Source organism: Balaenoptera physalus (genome assembly GCF_965194825.1).
Source record: "Balaenoptera physalus genome assembly, chromosome: 1".
Classification (NCBI taxonomy): Eukaryota; Metazoa; Chordata; class Mammalia; order Artiodactyla; family Balaenopteridae; genus Balaenoptera; species Balaenoptera physalus.
The window spans coordinates 159,172,522-159,186,736 of record NC_138882.1 but is presented as its reverse complement, the minus strand read 5'-3'; the positions used below and the strand labels follow the sequence as shown (position 1 = coordinate 159,186,736).

The 14,215-nt window shown below is 39.1% G+C and overlaps 1 protein-coding gene across 2 annotated transcripts in view; it reads right to left on the bottom strand.

Annotated features, from left to right (window-relative positions):
- ZSWIM5 (zinc finger SWIM-type containing 5) overlaps positions 1-14,215 on the bottom strand; it is a 288,792-nt gene that overhangs the window by 20,111 nt on the left and 254,466 nt on the right. For both annotated transcript variants that reach the window (XM_082454999.1, XM_082454998.1), the window contains 6 exons: positions 10,181-10,357; positions 7,342-7,488; positions 6,691-6,828; positions 5,017-5,277; positions 4,667-4,802; positions 3,656-3,813 (listed from right to left, as the gene is read on the bottom strand). In XM_082454999.1, coding sequence (XP_082311125.1) covers positions 3,656-3,813; positions 4,667-4,802; positions 5,017-5,277; positions 6,691-6,828; positions 7,342-7,488; positions 10,181-10,357 — 1,017 coding nt within the window. The remainder of the gene's footprint in view (positions 1-3,655; positions 3,814-4,666; positions 4,803-5,016; positions 5,278-6,690; positions 6,829-7,341; positions 7,489-10,180; positions 10,358-14,215) is intronic.

The window sequence follows — 14,215 nt, the reverse complement described above, 5'->3', positions numbered from 1 at the left end:
GATTATCGATTTCTACTCAAAAAAGCCTGTTAGGATTTTGATTTGGATAGCACTGAATCTATATATCAAATTGTAGAGAATCAACATCTTAATAATACTGTCTTCCAATCCATGAGTGCAGTATGTCCCATTTATTTAGGTTTTCTTTAATTTCTCTTCTTTAATTTCTCTCAGCAATGTTTTATGATTTTCATTGTATATGATTTTCTTGTACATATTTTGCTAGGTTTATTCTCAAGTATTTCATGTTTTCTTGATGTTATAGTGATAATTTTAAAAATTTCAGTTTCTGATTGTTTGTTGCTGGTATATTGAAATACCATTGATTTTTGTATATTGATCTTGTACCCTGAAACATTGCTAAATCTATTATTAGTTCTAATAGCTTTCTGTAGACTCCATAGGATTTTCTACATAGACAATCAATGTCATTAGAGAATAAGGACAGTTTTACTTCTTCCTTTTTAATCTGGATATCTTTTACTTCTTTTTAGTGTTTTATTGTACTGGCTAAAATCATCGGTATGATATTGAAATAGAAGAGGTGAAAGTAAACATCTTTGCCTTGTTTTTGATGTTAGGAAGAAAACATTCAATCTTTTACCATTAAGTATAAGGGTAGCTGTATCATAGATGCCCTTTATCATGTTGAAGAAGTTCCCTTCTATTCCTAGTTTGTTGAGGGTTTTAATTGTTTTTATTAGGAATAAATGTTGGATTTTATCAGGTTCTTTTTCCATATTACTGAGATGATCATATGGGTATTCTTTTTTACTCTATTAGTATGGTGAAATACAGTGATTGATTTTTGAATGTTAAACCAGCCTTGCATTCTTGGGGGTAAACCTTACTTATTACAATATATTATCCTTTTTTATACATTATTGGATTCAATCTGTTAAAATTTTTATTAAGAATTTTTGCACCTATGCTCATGAGAGATATTATTCTGAGTTTTCTTTTTTATAATAGTTTTTGTCTGATTTTGGTGTCAGGATAATACTGATTTTATAGACTGAGCTGGGAAATATTTCCTCCTCTTCAATTTTCTGCAAGAGTTTATACAGAATTGTTATGTTTTCCTTAAATGTTTGGTAGAATTTACCATTTAGTCCTGGATTTTCTTTCTTTTCTTTCAAAGGTTTTTAACTACCAATTCAATTTCTTTGAAATTCAATTCTATTTACTCTTTTCTTTTTACTGTGGTAAAATATGCATAATAAAATTTACCATTTTAACCATTTAAGGGTACAATTCAGTGACATTAAAGACATTCACATTGCTGTGCAACCATCACCACTATTTCCAGAACTTTCTCATCATCCCAAATTTGTAGAGAGATACTTTGAAACTATGTAAATATCCTGTTCCTCATCAAATGTTCAACCACTAGCTTAGCATCTATTGCTATTTCTTCCCTGTGGCTATTCTAGGTAACTCATATAAGTGGACTCATACAATGTTTGTCTTTTTGTGTCTGGTTTATTTCACTTAGCATAATGTTTTCAAGGCTCATCCATGTTGTAGCATATATCAGAATTTCATTCCTTTTTATGGCTAAATAATATTCCGTTGTGTGCATATACTCCATTTTGTTTATCCATTCACCTGTTGATAGATACTTGAGTTATTTCCAACTTTTGGCTACTGTGAATAGTGCTGCTATTAATATTGGTGTACAAATAATCTGTTTAAGTCCATGTTTTCAATTCTTTTGGGTATATACCTAGCTAATTCTTATTTATTTTTGAGTGAACTTTGGTAGTTTGCATCTATGAAGAAATTAATCTATTTCATTATGTTGTTTAATTTATTAGCATAAAGTTATTCATAATATTCCCTTATTATCATTTTAATGCCTTTAGAATTTGTTGTGATATCACTTTTCCCATTCTTGATATTGGTAATTTTTGTCTTCTCATTTTTTCTTGATCAGTCTGGACAAAGATTTCAATTTTATTTATCTTTTCAAAGAAACAGCTTTTGTCTCATTGATTTTGTCTGTTTTTCTATAGTTTATTTCATTGATTTCTGTTCTGATCTCTATTATTTCCTTTCTCTTGCTTACTTTAGGTTTCATTTGCTCTTCCTTTTCTGGCTTCTTAAGGCAGAATCTGAGATCACTGATTTGAAACCTTTCTTCTTTTCAAATATAGGTATTAAGTGCTAAAAATTTCCTGCTAAGTAGAGCTTTAGATCCAATCCACAAATTTTTATATGTTGTGCTTTTTCATTCAGTTTAAAATATTTTCTAGTGTTATTTTACCTTTGTCCAGTGAGTTATATGGAAGTGTGTGGTTTAATTTCCAAAACTTCGGTGGATTTTCCATATACCTTTTTATTATTGATTTCTAATTCAACTGTGGTTGTCTGGAAAAGATTTTTATTTCACCTTTGTTTTTGAAAGATATTTTCACTGGTATAGAATTCTAGGTCAAAAGTTTTTTTAAAAAGTACTTTAAAGATTTTTCTCCGTTGTCTTCTGGCTTACACTGCCTCTAATGAGAAACCTGCTCTCATACTTATCTTTTGTCCTTTTTATGTAATGTGTATTTTTTCCCTCTAGTTGCTTTTAAGTAAGATTTTCCCTTTTATCACTGGTTTTAAGCAATTTGATTATGATGTGCCTTGGTATAATTTTCTCCATATTTCTTGTGCTTGAGGTCATTGAGCATCCTGGATTTGCAGTCATCCTTATCCTGCTTGGAATCTCCATGCCAGGCCACTGCCACCCCCACTTCCGACATGGATGACTATTGTCAAATTTATTACTTTTGCCAATAAGATTTGTGAAAAATGTTATCTCAGGGTAATTTTAATTTGTATTTCTCAAGTGAGGCCAGGCATTTTAATTGTTTAAAAGTCATCTGTATCTTCTTTTCTGTAAACTGCCTGATCATATTTTGTTCAATTTTTGTATTGGTTTTTTGATCATTTTTATATTGATTTATCTATATCTTTTATCTTTTCTACAATGAGCATGCATTTTTTTTGCAATAAGAAGACACAACATAAAGTAATTTTAAATTTAAAAAGTGCTTTTAAAAATTCATGTAGTTTCCTGGTATTGGAAAAATATTCATAGTCCATGGTAGCTAGTATTTTATTATAACTTCTCAGGGGCTTATTTTCACTTCTCTTTGTGATAAAACCTACATAACTAACATGGAGTATGTGAGCTTAAAAGCCTGAGTCACTCTGGACTGCCTATCTTTTGACCAGGGGCCCTAGAAAAATCATAAACTCTCGTATCTGTAAAGAGATCTGGAGCTCCATCACTTCAGTAGATCTTCCAATGGCCCTGGGAAGCTGACAGGTCATTGACAATGATCCCAATTTTATAGATTTTTAAACCAGAGGCTTAGAAAGGTAAAGTGACTTTATCATATGGAAGGTTAGATTTAGAAGTTACCTTAAAGATGATCTCATTCTCTGTACTCAGAGTCCTACAATTAGTAACTACAGCAAAACTTTGGCTTGGACTCAGGTGTTCATTCTAATAGCAGTAATCAAAGCGAGGACCCCTATCACTATAAGTGCTCAGGGGAGGACAGAGAGCTTCTCTTCTTCAGGAGACAGCAGGCTAAGCCTTTGACAGGCCATGACTGGGCAGGCATACTGGGGGTGCTGGAGCCTTAGGTCTTTCTATGCTCACCTTTGGCAGCAGTCAGCATGGTGGAGGCCAGTTCACACTGCTGTGATTCCAAGTGTCCAAGCGTGAACCAGCGAGGGTAACGGCTGGGCACCACAGATACCATATGGTGAGGGTGGGAAGTGTCGCCTGCAGAAGTTGAGTTTTCTAGAACAGGTAACCTAGAAGACCCAGGGAGAGTCATAAGCTATCACCCAGACCCTTGCCATTTGGAGCCACCTTAGAGCAGCTTGTTCTTTGCTGGGGAGGAATTGGGCAGGAAAGGGTTAATGAAGAACTTTGAAGGTTTTAAAACCTATGGTACCGTACTTTATATGAGGTGAGAGCCTGGGCACTTGGAGAACTCAAGCTGAATAGTTTCTTACTGCAAATGGATTTGAAAGACAGTTCAAAAACCATAAGATTATTTTTAAAAGCATAAGAAATATATGCCAAGTAATCCTCAGCAGTCCTTTTTGGTCGAGCTGAGGAGCTTTCTCAGCCTTATAGCCTAACTAAAATTCTTCTTCTGTATGTTCTGCTGCATCCTAGAGGTCCACCTGCCTGAACCAAGGATCCTATTCTAGTTTGGAAACAGGATGCCCATAGCTCATTGTTCTCAAGTCTTGATATAGAAAGACTTACTTCTACTTCCCCAGATGTATCTGGTGACCTAAGCCTGGGAACCATTTCTCAGTTAGGTATGAAAAGGCTCAAACCCCTTGTGAAGCTGCCAAACTGGCCCCAGAACAAAGAGACTCAGGCCTTGGGTGCTCCATATCTGTTAAAAATTCAGAGACTTCCTCAGACAGTTCACTGAGAATGCAGCCAGGGAGCAAGTGCGTCACCAGCAAGGCATCCCAGATAAGAATCGTAGATCATATGAAAATATCTGAATCATTTTAGGGCAGGCTGATGGCAGGTCCAATAGAATAGAGAAAGAGTGAAAGAGAAGAAAGTGAGACAAACAAAGAAAAAGAACATCTGAGACTTCTGGTTTAGTGGAGGCATTTGGGCTAGGAAAGGGCTACCCACCTCATGGCACGTAAGGCTAATTTATAGGACAGGTCTGGATCATGAGGCAGTAGAGCTGAGAACAAATACTTGGCAAAGGTATGCATGGGAACACTCTCTCGGTGGATGACTTCTCCCAGACCGCTGAAGGGGCCTCCTGCAGGAAGAAGATAAGCCAGCCAGTTATTTATCTGTATGCTTGTATTTGTCTGCCTGGACTTGAGCCTTAGGATCCCACATGTGTTTGCTAGCCATAAGAACCTTCACTACAGTTTAATGTCAAAAATGTTGCTGTACCTGTGCTCTGTTAGAGAGGGGAACCCAGAGTCACAGGCCTAAGACTCGGTGACAATAGCCCCTTCTCTACTTACCTTCCAGGAGTAAGATGCACTGCTTCTGCAGTGTTTGCACTAGCTCATCATCCAGCTGCAGCTCCTGGAGTCGACTCAGGAGCTGCTCCTCATTACGGCACACCTTGTCCTGTGCGTAGAGGCCTTCAGGCATCACCCTCTGTTGACCCATCCCCATCAGAGCAACTTCCATGGCCAATGACAGGTAGGACTCACTGCTGTCTGGGCAGCCTGCAGCCACAGGCACATGCTGGTACACAGGGGCTCTGCTTTCATTCATATCTGAGGACGACAGGGCACCGGATTCGGTAGGTCAGGCCCCATGGATTTTTCTGCCTCTCTTCCCCCCACACTTTGGAATACAGCTTGGTCAAGAGCTAACACAGGGAAGCTGAGTCAAACACCAGAACAGTAAGACAAATATACTGAAAAAAGGTTATACAGGGTTACAAAGATTCCTAACTCCTTCCTAATGCATTATCTGGTTAGGCCAGCTGGGGAAGAATACAATCATACTAATCTTTTGCTAGAATGTTATGTAATACTATAATTATCTATTTTTGTGTCTGTCTCTTCACTAGAATGTAAGAACCTTAAAGGAAAGAGACTTTATCTTACTGCCTGAGGCATCTCCAGGGCCTGGTATGTGGAAGCAGCTAAGTGTATGTCTATGGTAAATAAACCCCAAGTACAACTTCAGGTTTTCAAGATGTAAGTGTCATTTTGCAGATGAAACAGACCAAAGATGATGAGTCCTTTTTCAGGCGATCAGAAAGAAGTTAGGGTAGCCGCTACCTTGCACTGGGGCCACCCCTTGTATCTCTACCCACAGAAATCCAAATCCATCCAGTTAAACTATTACTTTTGTGACATTTGCAACTTTTATGTTATTATTACTTTATATGTTCCACCTTTGGGTTCAAAGTTTCAGGAGGAGAGCACAGGTTTAAAAGCCAGAGTCTTAATTTCTTTCCTTTCCCCTTCCTCCATCTGGTAAATATTTATGGAAGACTATTAAATGGGAGTTATTGCCCTAAGTGCTAGGATCACAATGATAAGTCGTAATTTCTGCTTTCAGGGACCTGACAGTCTAGTAAGAGATACTTACTTGTAAACAAATTGTAATGCAGTGTGCTAAATACCGTAATAGATGTATGTATACAATACAGTGATAGCATAAAGGAAAGAAGAATCAGTTCTGTCTCAAGTCCTTGCTACTTTGAGACTTTATTAAATTACTTCCCTTTTATTTCTGTTTTGTAAATTTGGTACAAAACCACCATAAAGGAGAATGTTCAAGGGGAACATGAGAGTATTACACAAGGTATACACACACTGCTGATGGAAGTTTTTTCCCCCTTCCAGACTCTGAGGACTACTTGGCCTCTGACTCCTCAAATCCCCCTAGCCCTTCTTATTCCCCTTGGATTACTCTTTAGGCATTCACACAGTAGGGAAGTGAGAGGAGCAAAGGAAGACTGAGGCTGGCACAGTAAAATGGGTGAGTAGGACAGGGCCAGTCCACAGAGTGGGAAAGGAAGGTGGGAAAGAGAGCAATCCCAAGAAAACCTCTCAGGGGAGGTCCAGTTTGGAGAAGAGACCAAAAGGCTGCAAGAGGGGTAAAACAGCCTCTGTCATGGAGGAGAAGAGAGCTCCCAAGGGCAGTTTCGGCTTGCCTTGGGCTGACCCCTGTACCTGACACTTCCAGATAGCCATCATCATTCAGGCGGCAGGCCTCAGTCAAAGTGAGAAACAGGCAGCCAATGGGATCCAGTGGGTGGCCCACCCAGCCTTCTAGGTTTGTGATCGTTGTGGTTCCTCTCTGCAACAGTTCTGGAAACAAGCAGGTCAAGGTTTCAGAGAGTGATAGAGACACACGGCTCTCTGTCCCTGCCTGGTCTCTCCATTAGTCTCTTCACCAGTCTCTTTCAGACACCGGCCCTGAAACTCAAAGTAAAGCTTCCCTCACTGTCTTGCTTTGGGTTGATGAGACTGGTCACAAGCTCATCAGCCAGCTCTGAGGCCATGTGGTATGCATTTAGGCTGCCTGCTGACAGCACACATATGTAGATACAGCTTTACAGATCTTCTCATACCAGATCTTAGTGGATTCAACTGTCCTGTGAGAGAGGCAGGCCAGCATTATTATTCCCATTTTACAGATAAGAAAACTGATATTCACAGAGGTAAAGTGAGACACTCCACACAGCAAGGAGAATGACCTAGAATCCCCTAGCCCCTGTAACACCAGGAAACTTAATGAAAATTAAGTACTAGGCCTTGCAGCCCCTGAGGATCCTCATCAGCCTCAGCCTAAGGAGTTAAGACGGCTCTTGATCACTATACCTTTCTTCTGATGCTTGTAGATTTCCAGCTGCCGTTGCTGCTGCAACCTCAGAGTATTGATAATGGCCACTGTGAGTCTGAGGGCCTCTTTTGGGTAACCATGGGAACGCAGGGCATCAACCCGAGCACAGGCTGTAGGCACATGCTCTACCAGATGAGAAGAAAATATTTTGATTGAGTTAAGTTTTCAAATCAGGAAAATTCATGCTTGACAAAGGGAGACTGTACTCAGTTCAGTTCCTCAAATTCAACCTGACATCTACTGTGTACCAGAAATTGTATTTTATCTTTTAGGGATAGAAAGTTGAATAAGTCACACGTACTACCTCCAAGGAGATACCCTGCAGCCTCAGTGTAGTGGTTTGGTGTAGAAAGGGGCAAAGAACTAGGATAATAAAATGTTGTACCTCTTTGTGAACATGTACTACAGGAATGCAATGTAGCAACAAACTGCCTTTATAGAGGGAAAGGCCTCATTTGTTTATTAATCCTATGCTTCCTGAGAACCTATTAAATGCCAGGTAGCATGCTGGGCAAAGCAACTACAAAGATGAATAAGAAATGGTCACTTTCCTCAAAGTGCTCACAAATGATACATAAACAGATCATTATAAAACAGTTGAAAAGAAGTGACATGATAGAAATATACACAGAAAGAAAATAATATTTGAGCTATATCCTTTGTAGGGCAAGTAATATTTTAAATATGTAGACAAGCAGGGAAAGGCATTCCTGGTTGCCTTTATATATAACATATAAACAGAGGCATATAAGTAAAAGCATAAAAAGTATTCTAGATAACATCTTCAGAGTATGGCAAATAGCTCTGTGTAGAGTTAGGTTATGTGGCTAGAGATAGCCTGGAAAGGTAGAGTCTGGGATGTTAAGAGCTTTGGATGCCATACTAAGGAGTTTGGATTTACCTTAGGTGTAACAAATGACTACCAAAGGCTTATAAATGGGGAAGTGATTATAATGAGATTTATGGTTTATTTTGTGATTTCTTTTAAGATAACATTAAAAATTATACAAATAATTATAGAAAATTTGAAAATACAGATAAACAAAATAGAAAATAAAGATTGGAGATAACCATTATTTCTAGTTTCATATTTCATTTTATGAAAAAAATATATATCCAGACTTTTCTATTTAATTTTAATAAAAATGGGATATTTTAATTATTGTTTTGTAACTAGGTTTTTCCACTTAATAACATATTGTAAATATTTTCCCATATCATTAAATATACTTCTATAACATTAAAAATGATTACATATCATTCCACTGAATATGCATACTATCCATTAAGTCAATCAATCCCCTATTGTTGGACATTTAGATTGCTTCCAGTTTTTCTCATCTGTACATTATACATCCATGCTCTAATAAACCCCATAACTTTATGCATATTCTTAGTTAATTATAGCTCAGGATAAACTCCTAGAGGTAGAATTCCTGGATCAAGGGCTATGAATGTATTTTAAAGGCTTTTGATAAATGTTGTTGAAATGTTGTGAGCATTTACATTCCTACTAGTAGTATATGAGATTACCTCTCCTACATGTAACCCCTCCTCTACCAAAACCTAATTATCTTTTTTTTAAAAAATTTTATTTATTTATTTATTATTTATTTTTGGCTGCGTTGGGTCTTTGTTGCTGCACACGGGCTTTCTCTAGTTGTGGTGAGCGGGGGCTACTCTTCATTGCGGTGCGCGGACTTCTCATTGTGGTGGCTTCTCTTTTTGCGGAGCATGGGCTCTAGACGCATGGGCTTCAGTAGTTGCAGCATGCGGGCTCAGTACTTGTGGCTCGCAGGCTCTAGAGCACAGGCTCAGTAGTTGTGGTGCCCAGGCTTAGTTGCTCCACGGCATGTGGGATCTCCCTGGACCAGGGATGGAACCCGTGTCTCCTGCATTGGCAGGTGGATTCTTAACCCCTGCGCCACCAGGGAAGTCCCCCTAATTATCTTTATTTATAAAATTTCTGACTATTTGACAATCGAAACATGACAATTCAGTGTTGTTTTGATTTGCATCTTTGTTTATTAATGAGGTTATATTTTTTCTCATGCTAGTTATATATATGTTTTAGAAGTGTTAGATCAGAGAAGAAGAAATATAATCAAAGGGAATTTCAGGTGGATTCAGCAAGATCTTGTGAAAGACAAAGATATGGGGTGAGGGATGGAGGTAGGGAATTGGGAGATGATAATAAAAATGTACGCTATTGTCGTTAAGACTCAGAAAATGTGTATTTTTAAAAAGTGTCTAGTTTGGAATGGGCATTCTATAATAAAGTCAAGAATAGATTGACAGAGGCTAGAGGAGGGTTTAAACTCACAATGGAACAGCTCTATCCTGTTATGATGACGGAAGGAATGAGGAAAGGAAGACAGCTTGGTGACAAATGCAGATAGTGCCTTAGCTACTAGTACAGAGTAATTTAAGTTTCAAAGTTCATGCCTTTTCAGCAAAATATGTAATTTCAGAGTAGATTACAATGTTGCTCGGTAACTGCTGATTAAGAGAGCCTGTGAACTAATGTCTAATGATTTTGTTAGTACTCTTTCAGATTTACTAACTCCTTTCCCCTCCCCAAACTTAGGAAACAATATAAATCCCTCTATTTGAGGTTACTGTACCTCATTTGTACATATGCAAATCGCCCAGGCTACACATAAATACCCTGAGGCCCTAGTCAAGGCCCCAGAAGATCTGTATGAAGACTGTCCAAAGTGTAGTTGTGTTGCTGGTACCTATGCAGATGGCTCACTCAGGCTTGGCATGAGGTGAGAGTGGGCTCTGAAATTGTGAGAGTAGGACAGGTACACTTACCAAGCCACAGTGGCTGGCCTTGGGAATTAAAGAGTAGTCTCTCACTTTCCTGCTGGCAGGCAGGAGCTATATATACATCACTGCTGATTATTCGCTGTAAGTGGCTGTCCTGCCAATGCAATTCACGGCCCTCGATGGCTCTAGTGAACACTGTCCGTCTTGGTCTGGATAAAGAATCTGGGGAAAGAAAGAAATGCAGCAGTTTGATGACGGGTAATCTGAAGCTCTAGCTCCTGTGTCTTCTTCAGGCTGGGAGGAATGGCAGAAGAATACTGTATAGTTAGTGACAGCAGTCACTCTGCCATCTGTCTGGGTGTTCGTTGTGTTGCTTCTTTACTGGATAGCTTTTCGTGTGTCTGTGCCCTCTATGGGAAGAACCTTTCTACATAGATCTATGGCTGAAGACCAATTTCTCCTAGGACCCAGAGCCACATGAAAGAGAGGAGGGACAGTGGTGCTCAGCTGCTCAATTATGAGGATACAAACTGCTTCTGTAGAAGCCAGAGGAACAGAGAAGCAGCTAGGTAATATCCCTGGCCAACCCATAACCTGTTTCTTTTACAGCATGACCCACATCAGACTAAGTACTTCTGTGACATTGATATAAAACCTGAAAAAGAGCTGAAGCCCTGTGTATTCTGGTATCTTTATCACACTAGTGTCTGCAAGCTTACAACCTTGTTCTCCAATAAGAAAAACTGATGCTGACAAAAGACTAAATTGTTTTCTCATTGGAGTCCTACCATGCCATCTCGCTTCAGGAAAAGGGCTGCAGGGAAACAGCAGACAAAGTAAGCTCAATTCTTCAGGGTGGTGTGTAGGAAGACCAGATGGAAGATACAATCATAAAATGTGGATATAGAAGGACTCATGGAAGTGACATTTAAGGAAATAAAAACATAAACAATCATTTAACTGACTCTCTGCCAGACTAAGAACAGTTGAAACTATTTTGGGATCAAGAACTGAAATACAGATATTTCCAGAGATGCCCAAATGAGTTGTGCATCTACTGAGCCTGTGCAAAAATATTGGGAGGGAAAGTCAGAGGATTCAGACTGAACATGAAAGAAATGAACATATTCATCTACTAAGCAAAAGTCCTTGGAATCTGGTCATCTCTTCAGAAACTGGTATATTCCTTAGAGTGCAGGCTCAGAGGATTAAATCAGAATAGCACTTACAATATTTACTGAAATTGCTCCTCCTTCATGTCACCCCTCAGTTGAAGCACAATGACCCTTCTACTGGCTGCAGTCGGAGCCCCTCTCCTGCTAAACTGAGAATCTACCATGGGTCTGCTCAGCCCACAGTGGGGATTAGGCTCCCAATATGTTTTGTATTTCATGAAGTCAGCAAATAATGACTGCCTACTACATGGCAGGTACTGTTCTAGGTATTGAGGATATAAGAAGTCCTTGGCTTCATGGACCTTTATATTCAAATGGGGAGAGACAGTTAAATGAATGTATAGTATAGTAAATATATAAGATGGTTATGAGTGCTAAGGGGGAGACTAAAGCAAAGTTAGGGAGAAAGGCAAGCTGGTATTGGGTGGGGGTTATTGTTTTATATAGCATGGTTTTTAATAAGGTAACATTTGAACAGAGACCTGAAGGAACTGAAGAGCAAGCCTCAGATATAACTAAGGGAAGAGCATCCTAGGCAAAAGGAACAGTAAGTGCTATTGGTGGGAACATATTTGGAGTGTTTGAGGGTAGTGAGGAAGCCAGTGTACCTAGAATGGAGTAAATAAGCAGGAAAGTCATAGGAGATGAGGTCAGAGAGGTACTAGGAAACCAGACCATGGAGGGCCTTCTGGGCCATGAGGCAAAGATGAGAAGCCACTGGAGGTCTTTGAGCCATTGAAGGTGTATGATCTGATTTGCATTTTGAAAGGACAACTGGCAGCAGTATTGAGAACAGACTTTACGATGGAAGCAGTTAGGAGGCCACTGCAATAATTTGTGAAAGATGGTGGTAATCTGTTCAGAGCAATAAGCAGTGGAGGTGATGAGAGTAAATGAACCCTGGATATATTCTGAAGGTAAAGGTAATAGGATTTGCCCATGGATTAGATCTGGGATGAGAAAGAGAAGAATCAAGGATGACTCCAAGGTTTTTAAGATAGACTTGTCATATATAGAGACAGGGAAGACTGCAGGAGGAGCAGGTTTGGGTGGGGCTAGAGGGGTAAGAAATCCTACTGAGATCCTATTAATATCTAAGAGGAAACATCAAAAAGGTAGATGAACATGTAAGTCTGGAGTTGAGAGGAAAAGTCTGGGCAAGAGATATAAATCTGGATGTTGTTAGTATATAGATGATTATTAAAACAATGCAATTACCAGGGGAGTAAATATAGAAAGAGAAGTGGTTTGATAACTGAGCCCTGGGTACTCTAGCATTTTAGGTTGGGAAGTGGCAGGGAGACAGTAAAGGAGACTGAGAAGGAGGGGCCAATGAAGAGGAGAACCAAGAGAGCAGTGTCTTGGAAATAAGGTGTTTGAAGGAGAGAGTGATCGATTGTGACAAATACTGCTGATAGGTCAAGTAAGATTCTGACTGAGAACTAGATTTAGCAATCGTCAGCGTTAGTGACCAGTACAAGAGATGTTTCAGTACTGAAGGGATGAAAGCCTGACTGGAGTGAGTTGAAGAGAGAATAAGAGCAGAAGAAGTAGAGAAGATAAATACATAATATTCTTTTGAGCATTTTTCTTAATTCTACCACTTATTTCTACTACCTCAGAGAAACAACGTGGTAGACAGAGAGTCATGTGGGGTCAACAAGAATGTTTTTTGCTTTGTTTTGTTTTGGGATGAAAGATAAAACAATGTGCTTGTATACTCAGAGGAATAATCCACAAAAATCTGTGATGCAGGAGAGAGTAGAGATAATTCCTGGGGTGATGTCCTAGATAAAAGGAATAAGATCTCAAGAACAAGTGGAGGGTTTGGACTTAGACAGAAGCACAAACAAAAACAGCAGAAGAGGCAGAGTAGATGGGTATAGACAGAAGCAGATGTGGTGATAGAGTTTTGGAAATTCTCTTCTGTTTGCTTCTATATTCTCAGTGAACAGGAAGCAAGTCTTCAGGATGAAAGTGAGGATGGGGAGAAAGTATAGAAAGTTTTAAGGAAAAGGTGGTGTGAAATAGTAATTTAGAAGACTGAAAGAAGGCATAGACTAGGGAAATGTAGTTGATGTCTGAACAATACTATGGACCCACTTGAGATTAGTGGTCATAAACTTAAGATAAGACCAGTTATCACAGTCATGTTTCTCTCCACCATGTTCAGCTGTGTGGGTGTGAGCACCGAGTAACTAGAAAGTTAGACTGAACTACTAAGGTTAGGGTTTTGCTATGTGAGTGTAACTAAGGGAACGAGGGGGTTGAGTATGTATGCAAGGTAGTGATTATAATGATGCACCAAGGAATCTAATCGGGATAAGAAGGAAAATGAGGCTACCACAAGAATGAAAAAGTGATAGGATCAAAATTCCTAGTGGGTCAAAGAATTACTGGAACTGGAATACCAGAGAAAATAACCTAGTAAGACTGGTGGTGCTAATTGGAGCTGCTTGAAATTGCGATTGTGAAGAAGGTGTAGTTATTGGTAATGACAAGCTTTAGGGTATGATCTTGAGGTTGCATAGCTAAGTTATGATAGAAGATAGACTATTAAAAGAGAGGAGGTCAAAGAACTGAAAGACTAGAATACTGAAAGTACCATTTATGCGGCTATTTAAATGATCAAGAATCATGACAGAAGTAGAGGCAGAGAGTAGTGTTAGTGAGCCAGTAACCAAAAATCTCCAAGGAATGAGGGGGATTGCCCCAGAGGTCAAACGACCAAAACCTGGAGGGCAGCAGACAGCATATTTTAACAGCACTGACTTTAAAGCTGGGGGGTATTTTAGGAAGGAGGGTAGGACAATGATGTAGAAATGGCAATGAAGAATAAGCAGGATGCCTATTGCTCCATCAGGCCCAAAGGTAAAGAGATATGAGAGATAAATCAGCCACAGCT